Consider the following 25,986-nt stretch of genomic DNA (forward strand, 5'->3'; position numbering starts at 1 on the left):
GTGTATGCCACTGCAGTCCCAGGACAGGCAAATCCTGCCTTGGGTGGCTCAGACTGTCAGGATCTGACCTGGTCCCCAGCCTTGCAGTCAATGAGTGGCAATCTCTCATCTGATCCACGTGGGCATTTTATGGAGCAAAGTCCTAAATTTCAAGCCTTATAACTTGCACATATGTTCCTGCCACCCACCATGGACTAGTGATATTCCAATTCAAACAGGCACTCTTGATTTTGCTTGCCTTGTACTGGGAGATATATCAGCATGCTTGTTTATGTGAAATTTGGGAGAACAAAGGCTAATTTGATCCCACCCTTCCAACAGGTTATGTATTTTTTCAACCCTGCAGCAAATTTTCTCTGTCTGTATGTTTTGGCTTTTAAACTCAATAACCTGCAGGCATCAACCACGTCAGCAAAGAAATGGAAAGCTCATTATTGCACTGTTATAAGGTTTAAAACTTAAAACCAGAGGCTATAACAACAGTAAATGGGATATCACAGACATGCCCTTCTCCTTGAGACTTTCACTGAATTCAGGATGGAAGGATGCTGTGAAGATTGTTTTACTATGCCTGTGCAGTCTCCAACCATCACAGTATGTTGAGAGTATAATGGATTTTTTTTGGATATTATTGTAGATTTTTATTCTACCAGATAAACAGGATGAAACAAACCTTTGGAGGCGAAGACGTGTTGTTGGGCCATGTGAAGGAGCATTCACTCCCTGCCCAGTCTTGCTCTGGACTTGCAGTGACTGTGACACAGGAATTTCACCGGGCAGTTTATTTGGTTTTACAACTGGCCCACAGGTTACACTATGAATTTTAGTAAAAAAACCTATATTCTAAACTTTGGGCTGTTGGGCGGTCATTTAACTCCATTAAAAAAAGAGGTTCCTTTTTGCCCTGAGCTTCCTATTCTCTATTCCTCCCTGATCCCTCTGGACTGTTACCTTGCTGCTCTGTATTATTTTTCCACACAGTCCCTGGCTTTGATGTCTGCAATGCTGAAATTTTTTTCCTCTAGATCTTATTTTCTAAACCTTCCATTATTTTTGTGACCTTTTGGGTATTTTCCATTTCAAGAGCATTCTTTGTAAGACTGACTTGATATAGAGAGAAATAATTCCAACCTGGTCTTACAGGACATGTGTTTACACCCTGATAGCATGTCTTTTTAACTCTGTAGTGTCCTTCTCCATGATAACTCTGGTGCCCTGCACAGCCCCAGCTGGCAGCCATGGGAGTTGGGGGCTTTCTCAGAGGTTTGTGGGTTGCTGTGTTGATGGGGAAGGTGGTTTCTGGAGGATGCTGCCACCCAAAGCAAAATGCCTCTGTCTGGCTCTGTTTCTACACAACCAACAGTTTTAAGGCTTCATCTGCGTGGATATCATCTGAAGGAAGTCTCCGGTATCCTGCACTGTTGGCTTCCTAAGAGGAAGAAAAAAAGTCTGCTTGGAGCGGATCCTTGGAGGGATTCAAGGTTCCCTCGAGGAATGCGGCCCTGAACCAAAAGCATCAGGTGCAGCTGATCCCAGTAAAGCTCGGGGCTTACAAGGGGCTGAGTCGGTGTTGGAGGATGGAAGGATTTCTGGCCAGAAGCCAAGGCCAGGCAGGCTGGAGGCTCCCAGTGCTGCTCTATCTGCCCTGGGTTCTTCGATGTGAAACAGCCACCGAGGTGTGTGGAGGGTGGTCGGGGGCTTTGCTGGTTAAACACAAACCGCGGGTATAAAACCTGAATCGCAGAAGGGAATCATAATTTTTGCCTGCCAGGCTTGGATATAAAGGAACCTCCAACATTTTACGTGATTTCTGCGTGTTCCAGACAGGTATACTGATGCTATCCTTTAACACACAAGCCCTAGAATGCGTGGCTGGCTGGTGTGGCTCACAAAGCCCTGACACATGGCCTTTGCTTGTCAGAAGTGAAAAATGCACTTGGTGCTCAGGGCGCTTCTGGAGTAAAACATCACTAACAGTCTACATACCTTCAGGTTTGAGACAAAGCAGTTGCATTTAAAAATGCTCCAGTCCTAATGAGAGGGGCTGTGAGACAGGGTACTGTTTCCCAGGGTTTGTTTCTACCAGAGTGGATGTTTTTTAGGAATTGCATGTGCTCTCCTGACGTTTTCAGTTTGGGTCTGCTGGCTGGTGCCTGACCCCGCACAGAGGGGACAGTGCTGGATTGTTACAAATGAAACGTGCTGGTACTAAACAGCTTAGGGACTTTGCCTCATCTGTTAAACACCAGGAATTAAATTGCTTTTCACTTCCGCTCTACCAAAGAAAACTTATATCTAAACCTTCCGCTACTGGTAATCTTGGCTGGCCAACCATGTATAATTAATGCAAAACCAAAGCAGGAGGATGATCATTCCCACTTCCCATAGGCTGGCAAACCAAAAGATTTGGGTCACTTTAATAGGCCCTTAAGAGACACAGGAACAGCATAATTTCATCTGTGCCTGAGTGCTTCAGCACAGACACAACATTGAATTGATGGCAAAAGTGTGTGGCAGCAATTACTGCCATGAGAGTCACTCTGGAAAGAAACACAAAAAATTCATTTAACTCCCGCACTCGCCGCTGTAAGTTAATTTGGACATGCTATATTCCCAGCACAGTTATAAATTTAAAAATAAGCACAGCCAGGGCTGTAGCTGGAGAGGGACTGGATGGTGCAACCGATCAAAATGTGCTCCAGAATATACTGGAGTGGAGTTTACAAAAAGCTGCCTTTTAAATCTTATGCCTACGATCTATTTCTTTCTGGAACAAAATACGGTACTTCCTGCCTACAATATGAAGTGACTCATAATATTGCCATTCTCCTCCCAGCACAACTGGAGCATACCTATGGTATGAAGTGGGAGAAATATTTGGCCAAGAAGAAAGCTCCAGAATTTTTTTTAATGTACTGTCAAGACACGCTTAATAAATGGAGAGTATTCTTTCCATATTGCGTAATTCCGACTTTCCTCATTCTGGGGTTGTTTCAGAGCAAAACACGCGAGTGTGTACTTATCTTTAATGAGTGTTTAAGCCCAGATGACTGTAAACATACATAAGGGAAGGACTTTCCTTCCCATGCACGGGGGCAAACACAGGCTTACACCTGCATGGGGGCTGAATGGAGTCTTGCTGGCAGATATGGAAGGTGGCCCTTAGTGGCAGAAAGCACATGAACTTGCTGTGGTCCACAGTCCACTCGTGTGGGAATGGACTCAGCAAGGCCGGGAGAAACAACCTGAAGGGGAGTAAAGAGAAAGCCTGGCTGCCCAGCTGGAAAGGCTTTTGGGCAGAGGGTGAAATCCCTATCCCAATAGTAAAAACAGGCATGTTTCCTTCAGCAGAATGGATTCCATTCCGTGTCTACAAACAGACGCTGAAACAGAAATCACAATGTGATGGCTGACTGGGAACTGTTTTATCAAGGGAAACAGGGATTAAACCTTGAACTCTTCCAGGTGAAAAATAAGAGCAGAAGAAACTTTTGTGCACACAAGAGGGCAGGCGGGGTGGGCTGTGGGTAAAGCTTTGGTCCGTGACACGGATGATTTGGCTGTGATTCCTGCCCTGCAGCTGTGTGATCCTCCCAAGCCAGTGTTTCCCTTCAAACAAAACGTGAGTATTGACACAAACCTGCTTTTATATAAAATCTGTGAACCCTCATGTATTGCTGTGCTTATACTAGAGACTGTTTATGGGTTGAACTTAATGTTTACTTAATATATCCTACTCCTTGATGTTAAATACTGTTACTATTAACTGCTGTGATGCCTGCTGCCTGCAGGGCTTTAATGATCAAGATAATCTAAAATAACAGTGGCTCATTTTATTTTTAAGCATTCAATAGCATGCAGTGAATTGTTTAACGTTGGGCAGCATACGCATTATTATGCTGTGCTCATATATGAAGTGTGTTTTTTGACCAAACAGCCCAGAAACCTCTATTGCTCTTTGTAATGAGAGCTCCCAGAATTGGAGAGCTGATGAACATTTGAACCCTCCAGTGTGTGAAATAATAATGGCCAGCTGGTGCCATTTCAGTGGGGAAAGCAGTGAGCCAATGGCAAAGATATGAGATTTAAATCTTGTTTATACCGTGCCACTGAGGACCACTAAGAAGCTGGTTTGGATTGGTTTTAAGAGGATTTCAGAACAAAGGGGTTTCTCAAAAATCTCTGCCCTTTCAGAACAGCAACATTCCTCTGTACATGCAGGATCTTTGGACTTTGAGTTTGGGAGCAGATTCTGGAAAATACATGGATTGACCACTGCTGGGACCCTCTGGAGAAATTAGGATGAGAAAAATGTCAGGAAATGCATGCCTATATAACTCTTCAAACTCACCCCCTTCAGCTAAAATGCTAAATTGTTGCTGCTATGTTCATAAGGCAGCTTGGGGTGTCTGAGCAGACTCCTTGTTATTTAACAAACAGATGGCTGGAGTCAGACAGGTTATATCTACCTGGTCAATGATCCATTGGTATCCAGAAAGCCAGTGCTAAAGCAACCTGGGGATGAGTTATGGAAAAAATATGTCTTCTTGTGATGACAGAAAGACACTGGGGACAAGTTAATTCAATCCTATGAATAATTTCATCATCATAAGCTTACAGTTCACTTTGTAATTACAAAGTGAAAGAGTATTCTCAGGGTTGTATCCTTTTGAACTCAGGGCCACATCCTTTAGCCTGTGCTGCCATGTATGCCTATGTTTCCTCACTTGGAAAATGCTCCTTCTTTACCCTAGAGTATGTGGATGATGGCAAACCGCAGAGTTTTTTTTCTTTCCTTCTTAAAACATTTTTCTCTGGAGTTTTTTCCACCCCTGTTCCTTCAGACATATTGATCTCCCTAAGCTTACTTCTTCCTAGTAGAAGATCTGTTTTCTTTTAAGACAGCTACAGGTCTGGGAAACACATACTCTGGTGTCCAAGAGGGCAGAGGGAGGTATTCCTAGAAATAGCAATATGACAAACAAATCGCTAGAAGTTCTAGTCTTGGCTACCTTACTATAAACTCAGTGCATAGATCTCTCTGTTTTTCTTTTTTTTTTTCAGAACTGAGGTTTCCCATGTGTCAATGGGTGGATATAAATCCCAGCTGATGTTGAAGAGACATCTGGAGTGTATCCATTGCACTTGCCATGTCAGTGATCATCTCCCAGTTACCACAGATTTTTGCTGAGCTAAGGGAATTTGTGGCCTTCCCTCCAACTGGGTGATTGCAAAAATTGTGATATATCTGATATCCTCTTCTACAGCCACTAAGAGTCTCTGATACTGAGACTCCTGCTCAGCACTTGTGTTTCCATAGGCAAAGGTTTAATGGCCAGCCAAATGAGCCATTCTATAAACTAAAGGGTGGGTGCTGAGGGATGGGCTTGTTGCTGTCCTGCAGGGAAGACCCTGATGTCTGTGGCAGGACTGTTGGCCATGGAGGAACAGGGAACTTTCAGCAGCTCAGGAAGCTGCATGAGAGGATTTGAACCTCTTGGGAGTCAAAATGAGGGGAGAGGATTTTCCAAGGAAGCCAAAATGTTCGTTTTCAAATTGAATTTGAATGGCGTCTCCAGCTCTACAAGGTGGCTTCAAAACCCCTGACCTAGTTTTGATTAAGAGGTAGAAAGATATGTTTTTCATCCTCTCACATCTGGCCATGGCCTGAGGTGCCCAGGCAAGAGAGAAAACTTTTCCAGCCAACTGCATATTTTTCTACCCTGGGAACAGCTCCATTGTACAGCGTGAATGCCAAAGTCCAGTTTCCTTCTGGGCTTTGCACATTTTTTGAAGTTGGTGTTTATTTTTCCTGATCTGTCCGGACTTTCTGGTTCCTGTTACTGTTCTCTCCTATTGTTGCTGGTGAACTCTGGCCCTTACCAGGATTTTGGTGGAGTTGCCTTTCTCTGAGCAGGTATATGAGAGATTTCCCAGTACTGGAGATGTGGTATCTGTATTTCCCTGCTGACCAACCTCTTTTTCTTCTGTACATACTATTACAAAACATGGAGAGAAATAAGGCTCATTTACGAGCCCCTGTAATTAACAGAGGTTGCATCTGTGAAATGGTGAGAGACATTGGAACTATTGCTTTTGCTTAGCAAAGAGCATCTGTGAAATGATTTTGAGGAAAATTTGCTGAAAGGAAAACTATAGGCACTTCTCCAATTGTTTATATAAACTAATATAGAAAAGAAAGAAACTTGGGGAAAAAATTCCCAAACATATGGTTGCTTTGTTATCTAATTTTTTTACAAAAATAAATCATGTAATTATTAATATATGGACATTTCCCTGCATGTCCTGCAAATATATAAGGGGAAAATTGATATTTCCTTCTTGAGAAATTATCTATTGTGTGTCATAAATATCTTCATCCTGATTTCTTGGAATCTTAGAATTTTGCCCAGAAATGCATTAAGGAAATTACCTGCTTTCCCCCCTTATTTTATTCATCTACTTGTTGGCCTTTTATTGTATGTCACACATCCCTTCACTTCAAGGGTTTCCTGACTGAGATTTGTTTGGCCCCAGCTCTGTGAGCCTTTCAAAACCAGATGAACCCAATGATTTGTGTGAGCATAGCTAACCTTGAAAAGGACTGTCTAAAATTCTATTATTTCTTCCTTTTTCAATATCAAAATGTATTTACCATGATTTCCTCATTCTGAAGACCGTCAGACTAAAAGCCATGTATTATGGCAACAGGCATAAATATTTACAACTAATAGAGGCTACATCTAATTTTAGGTACCCACACCCACCATGCTCACTGGGAAAGGAAACCAGTCTCTTTCAGGTTGTGCTTCCAGCTCTTCTAAGGAAGAAAATCCATTAGGCTCCATCAGTAGTGCCTTCTCATTATTTCTGACGTCTCTGTTTTATTTCTTGCCTGACAGCCCACAGCAGGAAAACATTCAAAAGGGTGGCCCATATATGAAATCTGAAATTCAGTGGTCCTCAGACACCTCAAATGAACTTCCTTAGGTCAGATGTAATTCATATGAGAGACAGGATTTTGAGCCCTCCCTTGAGAAGCTCCTGGGAAGGACAGACCGTTTTAGCTCCAGGCTTATGGAATGAATCCCTCCTATCAAATGGCAGTGCCTTGGTTTGTTAATGTGACAGATAATAGAAATGCAGCTCTACAGGAGAGATCCTGAAAGAGACCTGGTAGAAACTGGAATACAGGTTGAATTTCAAGTTTAAACAATCCAATTCCCCTCCCCACGATAGTGTTCTTCCCAACTGAATATGGCATAAACTCCCAATGAGGTCCTTTACTGTATATTTCCTCCATAATCTACAAGCAGCATTACCAGAATGTGGCCACAAACACCTCCTTCCATGTCCACTGGGCATCAGAGCTGAAGTCCTTGTTCCACTGTCCCTAACTTTGGGGACCACTCACTGGAGCGAGATGGTGTCTGGCAGGGGGAAGATGGACTTTGCAAACTTTTGAGAGTGCTTGGGCTAACTTCCTTCTTCTGGGAATCAAACCTATGTGGTCTTATAAGTTAGAAATGTGAATTTATTGGACAGTAATGTGATGACAAAAGTTGTCAAAGGAGAAGAGGAGAAAAAACTCTCTGCCTGTACCAGAGAGGGTAAAACCATAATGACTGACACTCAGTTCAAAGAGTGTTTTCCCTTCTCCTAAGCACTTGCCTGGCTCTGCCATCAGGTTTGCCAAGGCTTGAGAGGATTGCCAACCTCTCCCTGCAACCACTGCAGCTCTTTGTATTGAGAGAGCCCAAAACCACACCTGAGCTCACGCTATTTGAAGCACTGTCCTTGGAATTTTTTGTCTTTGCTGCACAAACATTTCATTTACAGGAAGTAGGAGTAAGCCTGCCCTTGGATAGTAATGACTGCAATACAGTAACTGTAAAATGGATAATAACAGCAACCAACTAGAACTGGCCAGGGGGATGATAATTCAGCTTTGCGACAGCTTCTGAGGTTTTACAATTTGTTTTCATTTTACAATGGAATGAAAACAAAACCTTCAGATATTATGTTTTCAATTTGGGTCTTTTTTGCTGCACTGTCAGAAATAACCAGAGGGCCCCGGACCTCAAGAATTTGTCCTTTCAAGTATTTAAAAAATGCGTCAACTTTCATGAATCAGCATTTTCTCTTGGTGGGACAGTTCATCAAAAATGCTCTGGTCAGAACTTTTGCTAACCCTAAAAGTTCAAAATTATGAGTCATATCCCCCAAAACATATTTGCTACAAGTAATTTGTTTTATGATTTATAGACTGTTTCTGGACTGTCTTCTCTTAAACATACCTTTCCCCTCCATCCTTCAAGGATGTACATTTCTTTACCACAGTCCTCCAGTCCTTCTCTCCTATTTACTTGGGTATTTTTTTGGTTCTCATGCAGCTCCTTGGCTCGTTTGACCTTCTCTAGTTTACGCACAAGCAGCAATGCTGAGATAATGTTTTTTGTGGAATGCTGTGGCAGGGGTTTGCCAGGAAAAGGGTGGCTGCCGGATGGTCTTTGGAATGGAGAGTGGGCACTGCGGGGTGGTCCCACTACCCTCCTGCAAAGCCATGTCTGGCTGCTTGCTGGTTCTCACTCATCTCAGATGGCATTTTCCATGAGCAGAGCTGACATCTGTCAGAAGGCAGGAACATCTGCTCCCATGCCCTGGTCAGCTGCAGCCCTCGCCGGCTCAGCAGCGCTTGAGGAATCAGAGGGGAGACACGGTAACAATTATCACTCGGTGATTGTGGGGCAGCTGCTATGAGTGCAATGTCTGGGGTTGGGTTTTGGACCCAGCTGGCTCAGAGGTGGCTCTACAGGACCCCTGTCTAGTTCTGGCCAGCTCCACGTCCCATGCTGTACCCAGGCAAGCTTTGGAAAGACAAACTGTCTTTTTTTTTTTTTTCTTGAGCATTTCAGGTGGAAAGATCTTGTTCACTGAGGAAAAAAAGCAATGTGGAAAATAAATACCAAAAAAAGGAAATGTGGCTGTTTATTCTGAAAGCTGGAGGGAGCTGTAGAAAGGATATCAGGACCTGGAAAGACTTAATGTGGTAAAAGGTACAAGGTGCTCCCTAGTCGGGTGATCTTTGTATGAATTGCCTCATGCACCTCACAAAGACATACCATGAATGCATTCAGCCAGGGACAAGCTTTGTGTCCTCAGGAGTTTCCACCCTGTTGGGTGTAGTCTCAAAATACTATTTTCCTTGCAAAATTGTTTTAAGACTTGTATTATTACTTTTTTTCCAATCTCTCACGTTCATGCATTTAAATAGAAGGCAGGGGGAGAGAAACCCAGTTTGGAGCACCATATGGGGACAACACAAGTTATTGCTGTTCCACCATTATCTTGGCACAGATCTTTGTCAAAAATTACTTCAGATTTGGGACCTCATCTTCTATTCACACTCCCTGTTGCTTCTTCCTTCCTTGGAAGCATCAGGAGGGACTTATGGTATTGCTACAAGGAGCTCTTTACAGGAAAAGAAATAAATTGGGCAATATGATTCAAATAATGGAAGAATGAATTATTTCACCATTTTAGCAGTTTCCCAGGAGGGAGACTAGAGGGAGAAAATGCATTTAACACTCTAAAATATTAAAATAACAAGAACCACAGCAGCCTCACCCCTCTGGATTTGAACCAAACCGAGTGGTTTAGGTAAATGCCTAGCAGATCTTCTAGTGGCACAGTCCATCAGAGACCATTTCTATGTGTGGCAAGGGAAATTCTCTATATTAATGATATCATGAACCGGCTCAGCTAATTTGGACTTCTTCTGTAATGCCTGTTTTTTGGCAGATTAGCTGAATATTTTTTGGAATATGAACTCCTTTTTCAGTGTTGAGTTTGATCCTGTTTTCCTGGATGATATTCCTGGAAAATTACTTTCTTAAAGCTGTACTTCACATGTATTTTTTTAATGAGAGATGTTGCAACCTTGTATTCCTGGAACAGGCTTAAAACATCCTGAGCAGTAACTAGAAGGTAATGGGATGAAGGGAATTGTCCTTCATTTTTGCAATTTACTGGTTACATTCCTGGCTACACAGAACAAAGGAAAGCTGCACCGTGGAGGTAAAAGGCCTTTCTAAGAGCTTAAATAATGACATCCAAATGCCTTCCTAGATGTTGTTCACGCTTTTGCTGAAATTCTTAATGGCAAGTTTTCAGTGAGCAAAAATGGGATTAAACTAGAAAGAAATTAAAGGCAATTCTGTAGCATCCTTTGTGGTTTTGGTATAGCTGAAAAGGTTTATGTGCAGCTATAACTAGACAAAAATAAAGATGCAGCTTCCAAACACCTCTCTAGAGGTATTTGCAGATACACTATGAACCCTCCGTGGTGTTTGTGTGCCCATGTGGATCCACTTGGGAAGCAGCATAATACAACCCAACCTGTCTAGCAGAGCTCTCGTCCAAGCTGGAATGGACAACATGAATTCCTGGGCATTACTTCCACAGGCCATTTCTTGGTGCATATATAGCATAAAATAGATGGTCTCAGGAGGTGTTTTCAGTGTGAGTTTGTTCTGGAGCTGAGATTCCCTGGTGGAAATGCCTCACCTTTTAAATGAAAAATCAAGCCTCTGCATTTCAGCTGCTTGTGGACAGGCTCTCAAGCAACAGGGCTCCCAAAATTTGCCAAGATGTAGACTACACACCTAGTTATTAGAGGAAAACATGCTGAAGTAAGTTAACCAGTTCTGAAATGGAGCTGGGGGGATTGCTCGGAAACCAAGTGTGTCCTAGATGGAGAGGGTACGGCCTGGGAGGACACAGCAGCTGGATAGCTGCCCACTCTGGAACCAGAGCATGAGACAGCTTGTGAACTTAAAACACATTTTCCAACCTTATGGGATTTTCCTTAAAGTCTGTTCTCAGCAAAGCAGAGTACTATTGTAAATAGATGCACTTTTTGCCCCATCTCCCAGGGGATAAAAATTAATGTTATGTTTAAACATGTATGTTTTCCCACTCATTGCTGAAGCTGTTCTTTTCCTTAAAGTATGCAGAAAGCCTAGCATGAGCAGATATGTTAATACCATTACTTCAAAGTTATAGCTGGAGTCTGTGCCAGAGAGTCTTTAATAGGAGACGTGGCCTCTGTTTGCAGGGCTTGGAAAGTAGTTTTAGTGAGTCATCTCAGGCATCCTCCTGCACTGTGGCAGGATCTTTCTGTCCAGCCCCTCTGCACAGTCCTCTTTAACTCTTTCAGATGCCTAAATGCTGGCTCCCGTGCTCAGCCCTGGGACTACTATTTCCATGAGACACTTGCACACTGTCCTAAACCAGGAGTGAGGATGCTGGTACAGCGCTGTGCTGCTCTTCCCCTCCTGCCCCAAACCATCACCATCCTGACTGTGCCTCCTGTGCCACTGTGCTTGGGAATATTTTTACAGTTGTCAATCTTCTTCCTTTGGGAGTTTTCTCTTTTTCCCAGTGCTTCTCCTGTCAGTGAAAGTTTTTTCCAGCCTTTTCGTCCCCTGAGGCTGGTTGGCGCATTTTGTATTTATGGATTCATTGCTGTGCCAGTTCCTGAGTAAAAAGGCAACCCTGGGGCAACCCCAGTGCTGGATTTGCTGGTGCACTGGACACACACTGAATCTGGGGATCTGTGTTAGCTGAAATAACAAGCTCTCATGGCCTTTCATGACCTCCCTTTCCCAGGGATCCCAAATGAACCACTTTGGTGATGGGGATTAGGGGACACCAACTCCCAAGTGCCATAAAGTGTCCCCCAGGACCCTTCCAAGCCATCTTCCCTACTCTGCCATAGGACTTTCCGTGCCCCCAGTGATAGCTGTTTGAGAAGAGGGCTTTGCTCTTGGTCCTAAATCTATGAGTATGTCTGCTACACAACAAATGCTCAGGAGAAGCCACCGCTGTGTAATGAGATCTGTGTCTGTTTCCAAAAGAGATCCAATCTGAATCCAAAGGCGGTAGCAGCCACACAGCTGGGCTGTATCCCTGGGTCCTCCCTCATGCTGCTCACCTGGCTGTATCCTCACTGCTAAGACAAGAGGGATGGTGCTTGGGATTGCAGTGAGGCGAAATGATTCATTCTCAGGTCTGGGAGAGCTTTCCCGTCCACCCGGGTACGTGGGAAAGCCATTGGCTGATGAATGAAACTTGAGCATTTCAGCACATGTACAGGTCGCACGTAAGGTCTAGTCCCCAGATTCAGCCAAGGCTTCTGGTAACACAGCTTGTCTTGGCTGAGAGACTTCCGAGTTTGCATGCAATTAATGGTTGATATTAAATAAGGTGAATCAATCTTTTTTTTTTTTTAAGCTTTTACTTATTAGACATTACTTTAAAATTAATTTTCACTGTTATTATTTGGGGGAAAAAGGGAGATGAATACTAGTTCAATAATCCAGTTTAGAATTCATTCACTCAGTACCTCTTGGCATAAAACATGGGGTGAAAATTCATAAAACTTCCATTCTTTAGTAACATATTCCCTGACTTAGCTGGAAGATCCATAACTTGAGGTAAAGAAAAATATAACTGACAGGACACTGGTGAGTGGTGACTCCCAAAAGCAGATGAGAAATATAATAATTTGGATTTTTTTCATTGCAAAGATAAATAATAATTTGACAAGAGATGTCATTACTGTTTAATGACTTCGTCTGAACAGGACAATTGAAGGAAATATGTTTGCTCTTCCTCATCCCTTGCCATTTCCATGATGTCATTAGGCCTGGCCATAACAACTGGAAAGTCAGAACATAGGACTGGCACTCCCTGCAGGGCAAAATATACACAATGATGCACAGTAGAAATTATATGTATCACTAATACAAATGTCAAGGTATCAAGGTGTATAAAGAGAACAGAATACGAGAAAGAAGTTTTAGTGGAGGTGTTTTGCATTGACTTAATCAGTAACTAAAACATTTCTGCCACATCCTGCAGAAATGAAGTTTTTACATGCTTAGGAATTTGGGTTGCTTGGACTTCTTTGCTAAGTTTGTTTTTTCTTTCTCGCATGTGGAACATCTTCTGCTGGAAAGCATCTGCCTGGCTGCCAACATGTGTCTGGTCTGGCACTACCTGTAAGTGGCTTTGCCCCCTTGTGTGGGTGGCTGGACACATATACTGAGTCAATTATTGATTTTAAGACAGTGGATGTGATTTCGTTCAAGCTGTAGAGATTGTCCTTCAAGGGCCAGAAGCAACAGTTTCAGTTCTGGCTTTCTCAGCTGATGTCACCTCCTGCAAAGTTACAGCGATGAGAAGGGGAGGGAAAGACTAAGACTGACTAACTTGGAGCAGTGGAGAAGAAAAGGGTTATTTTCTCAGTGCTACCACTGTTAACCCTTTTTGTGATCCAGACGAATCCCTCCACTTCTTTTTGTAGCAGTCCATTGCTGCATAAGCAAAATTTCAAAATCTGCCCATCCATATACCAGAAGAATCACTCCAAAAAGTCCCTTTCCACAGCTCTGAGCACAAGGGTGCTGGATTGGGCCAAATCCACAGCCTAATGTTTTCCTCTCTGACATAGCGGTGAGCAGCTTTAAGATGATTTGCCATTCATCAGACCAAATGTAGGGCTTATTCTGGACTCTTAACAGAAGATGGTGTCAGCTCACTTCTTGCAGAAGTCTTTTTCATTAGCCTGTGATAGCACTCAATCTCCCTGATATCTGATCCAACCTCCTTTTTTTGCAAACCTTGTTAAAATTTTGTCCTCAGGAACTTCCATAAAGCGATAAGTCCTTGGGTTAATCACATACCATGCAAAGAAATATTTCCTTTTAAGCCTTTTCACTTTTCCATCTTTCCAACCCATTCCCTCAGGCCTGTGCCTGACCTTAAGAAAAATCCCATCATTCTACACCCAAACCACCAACACACATTCAAATGGTCTAACTCCTCTTTTAGTATTCTTTGTGATTCCCCTTGCCCTTCAGACACCACATAGCTAATACAAAAGAGTAGACAGAGGGGCTTAGGTGGAATTTAGGCTGGATAATTCTGGATAAAGTAACATGGCTGCTTCATCTACTCCTCTAATTCCTGGCACTGTCCTTCCTGATGTGTGCTGTAGTTTACTTACTTTCTACATCTAGTTTTCAAACTGCAAATGTCATTTATGGTGCAGTGTTTGTCCCCTGCTGTGGTTGATGCCCAAGGGCATCCACTGACTGATACTGGCTGAAGAAATCAGTTCTCTGCATTGGGCTGCTGCAGCTTCTGGGCTGTCGGTGGAGTCCTGGGTGGGGAAAGGATTGGTGCAGAGCTCTTTTGTGCCTCTTTGTAGCATAAAGTCAAAGTAAAATCAAACCAGGAGTGGCAGCAGCACTAAGAGAAGCCGTATGACAGAGCCAGAGGCAAAGGTAGGAAGCAGCTCAGGTGCTGCAGGCTCGTCTCCACTCACAGCTGTAGGGGGACAGGGGGGACTTTGTCACCACAGCTCTCAGAGCACTGCTGCAGAAACGATCTGCCCTGAGAAATAGGATCCCAAAGCATGCACACACCTCTGTCTCCATGGGCTTCAAGTGGATTGTGCACCCACAGGACAATACAGGGATGTGTGTGAGGAAGAGATAGGAGCGATAGTTATCTCGAGTCTTTGCACACTGCAAAACACCTTCAGAAGAACAGGGCCCTAAGATGCTTGGGGGTGTATGTGGTGCCTGTCTCATTTGAAAGGGGATTAACCATGGTGATTAAGGAAAAAGGCACCTTTTTGGTATAAGGACCATCCAGGGTTCCTGGATGTGAAAAAGCCTTAGGATCACTAGATCACCTCCGACTCGTGTGACTCAGGACTCAGAATTAAACCTTCTGTGGAGGGGCTAAGAACAAGTGGTTCTGTAAAATTCATCTTCAAAAAATCCAGCCATGAAAATCTTTGAATTGCACTGGTGGGTTTCTGTGCTGTTGTACCTCGAATGTTTTATTGAGATCCCTGGTTTATTCTGGATGATACCAGGAAGATTGGCAGAGAGTCAGTGCTTTCTTGTCTCAGTGATAGAGTTCAAATCTGTACCATCAAAATTGGATGAACATTAAAAGGAAAAAAATCAAACCACAGCAAACATCCATGCAAAGAAACATCACAGCTCTCTTTCAGTGCTATTTATAGATATTTCAGTTTAATGACCCTAAACATTACATGAAGGGTTTCTCTAATGTGCTACCAAGACTGTTTATAGGAGACAACTGTCTCAAGAATGTGGTAGTGTGAAGACTCCCATGGCAGCACTCATGCAGAAACTGCGAATCTCCTTGGGCAGTCCCTTCCTGTCTAATGAAGTTTCAACAAGGGGAATAAAAAAGTGATGGTATAGGGTTTAAATCATCACTTACACGCCATGGCAAGCAGAGATGGGTTGAAACCAATGTGCAATAGCAATCAGTTAAAAATGACTATCACATCAAAAGCATGGACAGATGTGCTCTTGTGCCTGTAGCTGGAGAAATTTGGGATATTATGGCTCCCATCTGGTTTCTTGGCTGGTGGTTCCTGCCCCATGGGGAGAAGCTGCAAGGCAAAGCTGTTTGGTGCTTGCCCTTCCTCCCCTGGGTGCTCCTGCCTGCCCCAGGACACAGAGCAACCAGCCATGAGCAGCCCCACGATCAGTTATTGCCCACTTCCAACTCCTCCCTTTCGTGGGAGGACACAAGGAACAGGGATTTGAGTCAGTGTTGTGGCATATAGACAAAATATAATAGATTTATGGATTTGCACAGGTACAAGCTGACTGCTCTGGGCAATAGTAGTAGTACTGTCCCTATGCTAATAAAAATGCCAGAGCAGGAGACTCTCCTTTCTTGCTTGGCTTGTCTGGCCAGCAAGGTTGGGATCACTGCTCTGTGAAACTAGTGAGTGCTCCAGCCCACTTCAGTGCAAAGTCAGACAGATTACATTGAATCATCGCTAAAGAACAAAAAAATGTGTCTCCTAACAGTAAGTAATGTCTGTCTTCTATATTGCTTTTTATTTACAGAGCTTCAGTCAGGGCTGAGCTATTCTATATGCTATTCATTAGCTGATCACATGCCACTGCTAATTTTTTTCAAATGGATTCACTATTTATAAATGTTCACCAGTTTGTGCCGACACACAAGGGGAGGGAGGGACATTTTTGCACCATCTACTTTCTGCAGATGCTTTGCAGTTCTCCTTTGGAGGGACCTCGCTCATTTACCAAAGATGCAACTTTGGCTCTTAAAGCTATTTGTATGGTACTCCTGTCTGCACTGTGCCTAAACTAGATAGTTCAATAGTCACAACCCTCTTCTCTTCAAACTGCAACCATCTAAGCAGCCCATTCACCTTTGTCTGCTCAATGGGCCAAGTTAGTTGCATGCCATTGTTACTGCTCCTCAAGCACTGAGGGTTTTTTTACATAAAGAATGCACTTTGGAATAGAATAGAATATTTCCATTTGGAAGGGACCTACAGTGATCATCTAGTCCAACTGCTTGACCGTTTCAAGGCTGACCAAAAGTTACAGCAAGTCATTAAGGGCATTGTCCAAATGCCTATTAAACACTGACAGGCGTGGGACATTGATCTCCTCTCCAGGAAGCCTAAATATAGATTTTAGGGTGAATAAATGTCATGCTAAAAATTGCAGTGTTTTTAGGCTTCATGAATATAAAATGGGATGCTTGGTGGCTGCCTAAGTAACAAATAACACGGATCTCCCTTCTGTATTTCACAGAGCAAGTCAGCTAACTTTGGTACTATTAATCCAACTCTTCTGGTAATTGAGTTGAATTTTTTTGTTGGTCCAACTTCAGCCTTAAATAAACATGTATAACCTCACATAGCGAGACACAATACAAGTCACCCTGGCTGAAAGACCTTTGCTCACGGAAAATCAGCATTTGATGTTCAAAAGATGGAATGGAACCAGCATGTCAAAGCATCTACTCACTATCCAAACAGTCCCTATTGTTACAGTTATGGCCAGTAATATCCTGTTTGTCACTGGGATAGCACTTTGGTTCGCCTGCCCTAGAAACAGCCATTTGCCTCATGGCTAAACACTTCCAGTATGGGACTTGGAAATTCACCAAAGTAAGGAAACCTACTCAGGGCTCTGGCCTCTAGCAAAACCTCTCCAAAATGCCTTGAGAAATAACCAGACTCATGAAATTCCATACATCCAGTGAAAAAAAACATTTTCACATCCAAGTAACAAATTTGCCCTCCCCATCTGTCTGGCATTGCTCTGAACCTACTCTACATGCATCACACCCAACCCTGGCAACAGGCCCCGAAGAAATTTGGTTTTGTGGACTGTGGGTGAAATCTGTGGCAGAATATTACTAGTGTGGAGCTAATAACTGGTTTGGAATTTTGTACAGTGCAGCTGCATCTGTGGTGAAGCACCAACAGCCTTTCGTCCCAGGCATCGCTGTATCCAAGTTGTAAATGCTGTGTGAGTTATCTACAGGAATATCTGTTCCTTCTCTAAGTGAAATTCAGCTACTGTATTTTAGATTTTCTTAGAGGTAGGTTGGGCCCAAACTTTATAAAGTGGTTTCAAGCCCTTTCGTGTGAAAGGCACAGAATAAATACCGTACAGATCTAATACTGCTGGAGCTCAGCCCTTTGAAACACTGGTTGCTTCCTCTGGGCCACTCTTGTCAGTATGTCCACTTGCTTCACCTGCTCCATGAACACCTGTCCAGGGAAAGAACTAAAAAGGTGCAATGCAGCAGGGCAAATACATGTAGCTGGTGCTTTGGGGCCATGAACAGTTAATGCCTTGGCCACGGCAGTGGTGCAGCTGGAGCTTTTCCCAATGCTGGGCTGGATAGCATCACTGTCTCCCCCGAGTCACTGGAGTCGTGGCAGTGAGAAACTGCTCTGAGATCACCACTGGAATCCTTGATTTTTAATGTTTCCCCCTCCCCCCCCACCATTTTCCACTAGAAAGAGGCAAACTGGTAAATGCCCTGGGACTCACAATCAGGTTGTGACCCAGTGAGGCAAGAGGAAGCACTTGCTAACACACCACTGCTGGTAATAACTCCTGGGTTGAAAACCTTCAGTGGAAAGTGCAGCTTTGAAAATATCTGCAGCAATTAATTGCTTTTGAAAATTTCCAGCACAGAAGGACTGAATCTAACAATTTCAGCTTCTTTGGGAAAGCTGAAAGAGTTGGTTTCAGCAGGGACAAGGGCAGGGGTAAACAAACCAGTTCCCTGGGGTAAATTCAAAAGTGATATTCCAGAGTCTCCAACACCCTGCAAGATCTGCCCATGTATGAAGCCTCCCTGTGTGCTGCAGTGCCTGTGATGTCACCATTCCCGTGGTACTGCCATGTCACTTCTCCTCTTATCCATGGGCTTCCATGCAGACAGATGTGGAAGAAGCTGTTCTAACGGAATATCTTAAAGGCTGTAAGCCCAGGGATAAGGGTGTCTGAAGTGAGTTCTTTTCTCAGTCAATATCCACAGTATTTTAAATAGGTTATGTTATATTTTATGCCATGCAGTATTTTTATGAGTGGGACTTTTTCCAGCACTCTGCTGTGGAAGTAATTTCTACTGCTCAATTCTACGGACAGTTTTGTAGTGAAATTGGTTTAATAAATGATGGGATTCCCCAAAAAAATGAAATTCCTTTTTTGATCAATGCTAGTTTTGACCACTGCCTCTGGACAGAATAGCATGTTAATATACAGAGCTATTTTTTCCCTTATCTTTCTCGATTTTCCCATTGAAAATATCCTTAGTTTATATTTATGTGCTATAATACTTAAGAAGGCAGATAAGAATAGCTGGAGCTATTTTATAGGGTAAATCTTCAAATCCTGAAAATGAAGCTTGATTTAAAAGTGCTTGCATACTGCTCTTACCTGGCACCCGAAGGAAACCAGGACTGTGCTTCTTCATCTATCCATCCTTCTCTCAGTAACTTTTGACCCCACTGGCAATTTCTACCACTTCTGACAGAGGAAAGGAAACCAAAGCAAGTCCCCCTGAGTCACCTGCAGCTGGGTAGGGGAGAGAAACTCGGAGTGGTGCCCTCACCAAGTGCCAGCCTGCCTGGCTGGCGTCAGTGCCTGTGTGTGTGCGCAGCCCCCATGCATGCATGTGTGTCCCCACACTCACTCCAAACCCACCCAGACTGATGCTTAGGTGGTCTGGCACCAGCTAGTGTGGGGCTTTTTCCATATGCAGAGATATTTGCAGGGCATGAGAGAGAGTGGGAGAAGGGCAGTGGATGCTGGGACCAGCATATTGTAAGGGATGAACAGATCTGAAATTATCAGGGGAAAGTGGGTGCTGTTGCAATATAGGGCAGCCAGGATCCCTTAGGGATTTTGGCTCATGGAAGTACACATTTACAACACACAATATTCTGTCTTATATCTTGCCTGTGTAAAGGTTTTCTTCTAAAGAGGTTGTTCAATCTATCTGGTGGGAAGGGCAGAGAAAAGAGAGAGCCGCTTGCATTAGAAGTGACGCTGCCCACTCTTGTGGAGGAAAAGGTCTTCACATTTCCATGGATCAGATTCTGCAATTACACAGCTTTCTTGTTTGGCCAGTTCATCTGCTAAACCTGACATGAAGCCAGAATGCAAACAAAGATTTTCCCATTACAGAATACCAAACCCATGATAAGCCACACCATGAAAATTCAGTTTTTAAGGAGGTGGGGAGAGAATGAGGGAAACTCCAACTGCTGCTGCAAGATAAGCAATGAGTTTTGCAGTGCTTCTAAAATCTGTTTGTCAGGGATCTCATAACAACTGTAAGCCAAAGAACACTGTGAGAAGAAGAACAGTAGAATTTGGGGTAGTAAAATTTAAGCAGATGTTTGAGCACCAGTTTTAGTCTATAAACCATCTGTGTGATAACTTTGGACACAGCTGGGTAAAGTAAGTAATTGCTACAGAAAGAGGTTGTGAATATTGTACTTAATCTGTGTGTCTATTCTGCACAGCAACGCAGTGAATACCATCAACGATCTTGATTATGTTTGTAATTTTTTCTTATACTACAAATTATCTCACTGTAAAGTATCCAAAACAATCACCACTTCTGCTTTCCCTATCACCAAGTTATAGTATTAAAATCTATTTATAGATGGAGTAACAAATGCCTCTGAAAGGAGTTATATTCTGACAGCACTGAAAGATACTATGCTGGTTTTCTCGAAGTTTACTCTTTAAATAGGATATATTCTCAAAGATCACTCCTTAAATAGGATATAATTATTGTAATTTATTCATCATTTGCCATGAGGCACAAGATCGCTACAGCATATATTTTTGTGTGTGTGTATATATATATATATATATATATATATATATGGTCTTCATAAGTGCAGACTGCAAAGCTCAGAACTTCAAAAACTAACGAAGAATACAGTCGATAGAGTCTGAATTACATTTGTTGTCCCCCAAATCCGGTGGATTTAATGGCACCCCTAACGCTGCTTAGTTGCCAAAACCAAAATAAGAATCAGAAGCAAACAAATAAGTTCTCTGAATAAATCCTGCATTGCCCCAATTGCATGTGCTGCCATCTAAGCTGCCTGGCTACCATCCAGGCCTGAATGACATTCCCGGACAAGAAGTAACCCATGCATCCCTTTTGAACTGTCCTCTCCTCGAGCTTCCTTTACCTCCCACTTGGCTGTCCCGCAGCTCTCAATTAAATTTCTTTTTAAAGCACTTTCTTACCTGCATAGTGGTCAAACACAGTGGGGACATACTCCTCCGGGAAGGCATCATTGGCATAACTCATCAGCAAGCAGGTTTTCCCAACTGCACCATCCCCAACCACCACGCATTTTAACATCTTCTTGGTGTTATTCCTGCTCCCATCAGTGCAGTTGTCATTTTCTTCCTTGCAGTTCATTCTTGCTGCTGCTGCTGCTGCTGCCGCTGCTCTTGCTGCTCCCAGGACTTCCAAGTGCACATGAAGGAAAAATGAAGTGCGATTGTATTGACTTTTCCTGAGTTTGGAGTTGGGGGGGGGCAAGCAGCAAATCTCAAACTCAGGAAATCATACTAATGTTTCCAGGCTGTCACAGCCGCTTCTAACAATTACCAGATCAGTCAAGAGAATCATCGAGGTAAATAAATTAAATATGTAGAGAGGAATACCATAAAAAAGTGATCTGTCCCGTTTCGTTTGTCCCGGTCAGGAAATCCTCATCCTGCCCGGCAGTTCTCAGTATTTATTGCGACTTCAAAAATATCAGCAGCCTGCGGCTCTGATTCGCGTCTCCCTTTCTCCAGCTTGGACGCAGGAATCAGGGACTCCTGTTAAATCCACTCCATTTTCCATTTCATTTCTAACATGGAGGAGAGCCTGGAGGTTTTTAATGGAGTTTTTCCTTTCTTTCTCCAGCTTGCTGTGTGTCAGGAAATCATGGGTTTCCTGCTGAATTCCATATTAGGATCAGTGGGCTTGTGAAGGGCTGCAAACAATGGGAGCTCTGTGTGTATTTGTACTTTGGAGGAACTCTGCCAGGACATGGAGAAAGGAAAACACTAGAGGTCCCTCTGCAGAATGAAGTTTTCAGGCTTTCTGCTCCATCCCGCGCTCCAGCTGCTCTCCGGGCTGCCGGCACCGAGACCGGCGAGGAGGATTTGGGAGAGGCTGAGGGAGACACGAGTGTTGGACATGCACGGCCGGGCGGGGTACGGGGAGGCTGCGAGCTCTGTCCCTGTCTCATGGCTGCCTGTTGATCCCAGGCACGACCTCCTCTCATCTCAAATAGGTATTTTCTTCCATTTGGGAGGGGAAAGGGGGGAGTTGGAAAAGCAGATAGGAGGTGTAGTGGGCAGATAGAGTTTAATGTCAACTCTCTGTGTCTATAGCTCTTTAAAGTACTTGGTTATATGGAATATATGACTGATTTTTCAATTCAGGCACTTGGAAAGTTTCTCTTGCACTTCCCCTCATCCACCCCCCAAAAAAAAGAAAAAAAAAGAAAAAGATTTTCCCTTGCCTAGTGTAAACATGTAAACACAGACAGAGAGAATAAAGTGGAATTAAGGGTTAGAGAAATTAAAAATATAAAAACACTGCATAGAAGTTTGTGAAAAACCCCCTTTGAACTGTATGATTCCTGCCCCCTCCTCTGTTTTGATCTGGTGTTTCACATGCCTTCTAAGCCTTCTCTCCATTTAAATATACATCAGTCTATATGTACATGAAGGGCTAAGCTCCCTGCTACTTCCACAGGAAAGATTCTGCAATTTCCAGCAGAAATGAGCCAGACATTAACATAAACCCCAGTGCAGCAGCCCAGCACATCCTGCTGGCTGCATTTCCCTTCCACAAGGCTCGAAGGCTTTGAAAGGGGGAAACACCCCCCTGCTGGGACTCCACGGGGAAGCACACCGTGCTAAATGCTTCCCTTGCCTTGCTCATGCCTGGTGAGAAATAAATGCCCAAAAGTACTCACAGGCTTGGAGCAACGCACACCTGGAAGTGCAAAGACCAACACAACCCTGAAAAGGAACTCTTTTAGCTCCAAACTGCACGAGTAAAAACAAACAACCTTAATAATGAAACTCCTTACCCCCAAACTGCGTGTCTTTCAATTTTAGTGGTGAAGGGCCAGAGTAGACCCACCTGCAGTCTCTCCTGGACAGGCCAAGTCTGTCAGAGCTCTTCAATGATCTATCTGTGCTGGGCCAGCTCTGTACACCTTCCCCAGGAGGTGGCAGAATCACAGAATCCTATAATGGTTTGGGTTAGAAGGTACCTTAGAGATCAACCAGTTCCAATCCCCCTGCCATGGGACACCTTCCACTAGACCAGGTTGCTCACAGCCCCATCCAACCTGGCCTTGAACATTTCCAGGGATGTGAAACAGGTAAAGCATGTGAACAAGGTTTGTCTATTTACCTGGAGTGCCCAGGGAGCTCTCTTTGCCGTCTCCTATCAGAAGATTTGGTCATTCAGTAACGTGTGCACTGTGCCCCATGCTCTTCACCTTCTTCATGTCCCCCTCCCTGCTGAGAACAGAGATCTTAGTAGGCAGTGTTTGGCCCAGCATCACACCTGCTGTCCCAGGGCATCCCTAAAGTTAGGAAACCAGCTGCATCCTCTTAGCTTCAAAACTGCAGCCCAAGGCTGAGGTTTATCCAAGAAAACCTGGGAGCTCTGGGCATCAAACCCCCCATTCTCCAAGTATTTACTCTGCTGATCATTTCCACCATCAGCAGCACGGCTGGGTCGTCCTGAGGTGCATCACATGTTAAAGGGATTTATTCTTTAAGCTTCTTTCTAGTTGCAATTGAGGTCAAACTCCAAGCCTGTGCCTCTGTTTAGCAGTTGTGTAGCTGAGTAGGTACCAGCACACTGATACCCTCTGTGCCTCCGCTTACCAGCCTGGTGACCTTGTTGGGAAAGCGTGCCAAATATGTGGGTGCATGCTGTTGCAAGGTAACTGCAGAGCCTGAGGAAGCTAAACATTCCAATAATTCATGGTTCAGTTCCCCATTACCTCTATCAGACAAAAGCAAAAGCTGTCTTGCTTCCCATTTTACACAGGCATAATCTATCTGCAAGCTTTTTCAACATCAGACATACTCCAGTTAAGGCAAGATTTAATGCTACTTGGGCCAAATTTAGGCCTGCAACAAAATCCCCATGGCTCATTTCTCCCTGATCATAAAGCTGAGCAAGTCTCAGCAGGACTGTGCACACCTCCATTTTCAAGAGGTTAAATGATGAAACTCCCTTGCTGTTTCTCTAGAGGCTTTAATTGAGTTTATTCTTTCTCCTTTTTTTTTTTTTTAAGGGTCTTTCAGAATTGCTTAAAGGCGTTAGCTTTTCTGATATTCATGCTATCAGGAGGCTGAACTGGAGGGTCATACACTCAAAGAATCCCAGAATCAATTAGGTTAGAAAAAACCTTCAAGATCATCGAGTCCAACCTTTGATGGATTACCACCATGCCAACTAAATCATAGCACTAAATGCCACATGAACAATTGCAGGGATGGTGACTCCACCACCTTCCTGAGGTGAGCTCAATGCTTGACCATCCTTTCAGTGAAGAAATTCTTCCAGAATTTCTTAGGGCTTTATAGACCCTTCCAATTCTAAGCTCCGATGCAGGAGACACTTTGTGGGGAACCAGTTTTAATTAAGATGCACCAATAAAAGACCTTGCATGCCCCACCTTGAATAATGGAAGTGCAACCACACTATTAGAGCCTACCTAATGGCTGGCCTGGAATAGACCAACAGGAAGAGTTTATCTTGAAGATGAGGAAGGCTGACACATTGCCTGTATAACTCACACTCAGTGCTACATTTTTGCTTTAACTATATAGGTGATACGTGCAGCTTTAGAGGAGTTATGATGAAGTTATAAAATAAGAACAGTACCTAGACTAAAAATATGTATTTTCTTTAATCTCATTACTTTAACTTAGTTTGGCACCATCAGCTGGAACAAAACATTTTAAGAGCTGGTTTAGTTGAAGCAAAGTATAACCACATTATTTTACACCTTTTTTTTCTCTCAGTGGACTGAGACAGCATTAACCCCTCTGCTATTCTGGGGTTTTATCTTGTACTTACCCAGTTGGCACTGACTTTGCTAAGTGAATTAACAAGCAAATTTGTTTTCTAGCAGTCTAGCAAAGTTTGAGGCAATCCTGTTACATTTTACAGAAGATTTGTTAACTTGCAAATAGCAAGTGGCAATTCTATAGGTTAAGCTGACCCTTCTGCACTACTGGGCAAGTTTCAGCTCCCCTAAGACCACTTCTTCACAAGGAGCTTGTAGGAGCTGCCTACAAGCCCCAGAGTGGAAGTCACAGGGGTATTGGTAATGATTAGCAAAGGTCAGGAGGTCTAGTGATTTAATCTGGATTCATGGCTTATTTTGCTCTTTCACTAATTAGGTTAGAATTGGTCAGATTTTCTCACAAGATCTCAGTCATTACCATATCACAAATCCAATAAGAGCGGGCTGGTTATGAACCACAATTTGTGCAGACATGGCTGAAGTAAAAAAAAGTGAAACCAACTGGTCTAAATGCTTGGAAAGCTTGTTTAAATGTGTGGTTCTTTGGCATCCAAGCCAGTTTGTTTCCCACTTATTTTACAGGCTTCTAGCCAAGAGCACTGTGGCACAAATAGATATGGCCAGGTGCTATCAGCAATGTGGAGTGAAGCTGTCACCTGAGGCACTTTCCAGCAAAGTTTCTCATGCAAAGAGCTCTTCTCTGGATGAAGTGCCTCTGACCTTTTGTTAATTAACAAATTAACTGGCAGCAGATCTATTCCTAAAACTGCAGAGTATCTCCAACTCCCACAAGCTGTGTGGATGCATCAGCTTCATCTTCATCAGCACAGGTCAGACAGGGTGGTGCCGGGAACTGCTTCCTTGGGGATTAGCAAGTTCAAGGCTGGCGCAAGAAATTTTGGTGAGAAGATCTGTAGGAGATGAAGGACTCACAAATTTAATTAGCTTGGCACTTAGCAATATCTTGGTCAATTAACTCTATTCTATATTTTCTCTGCAGGCTTGCAGGAGGAAAAAAGGGTTGTGATGCTTTATCGTGCTCTCCCTGCTCTCTTTCCCTGACCAACCTGCCACTCCCATGTTTCTCCAGTGCCTCCTACAACACAGTGGTCTTCCTTTGCGCAATCTTATGAATTTAAAACTTGACAGTCAGAGGAATTTTCTCCACTAACTGGTTTCCTCACCAGACTTGAATAATTTTTAAGGGGGTCTTAGTCTTCCTGAGGTCTTATCCTCCTAAATCCTCTCCTGCATCCCCTCCTGGCCTAAACCAAGCAGATCCGTCTCTGCATTCTCATCCATAAGAAGCAGCTCCACAGGGTGGGGGATTTTGAAGGTGACAACACTACTGTGAAGCTTTTCTCCCCATGTCTTGCTGTTAGAAATAGACACATTCAGCCACTCTCCTTCCACCTACCAGTGTTGATGAGGGAATGAAGTTTCTGGCACTACTACCGAACTGTAAATTGATTTCAGGCAAGTCTTCTCACATTTTTCTT

The 25,986-nt window shown here is 43.5% G+C and overlaps 1 protein-coding gene across 1 annotated transcript in view; it reads right to left on the reverse strand.

The window, feature by feature from the left end:
- Positions 1 to 21,586, reverse strand: part of RHOJ (ras homolog family member J) — a 61,184-nt gene extending 39,598 nt beyond the window's left edge. The window contains exon 1 of the mRNA XM_027674186.1: positions 20,670 to 21,586. Within this exon, the coding sequence (XP_027529987.1) occupies positions 20,670 to 20,847 (178 nt within the window). The 5' untranslated portion in view covers positions 20,848 to 21,586. The remainder of the gene's footprint in view (positions 1 to 20,669) is intronic.
- Positions 21,587 to 25,986: the final 4,400 nt, after the last annotated feature.

Source organism: Neopelma chrysocephalum, unplaced genomic scaffold (assembly GCF_003984885.1).
Source record: "Neopelma chrysocephalum unplaced genomic scaffold, ASM398488v2 Primary Assembly neopelma1_24, whole genome shotgun sequence".
In the NCBI taxonomy this organism is placed as follows: domain Eukaryota; kingdom Metazoa; phylum Chordata; class Aves; order Passeriformes; family Pipridae; genus Neopelma; species Neopelma chrysocephalum.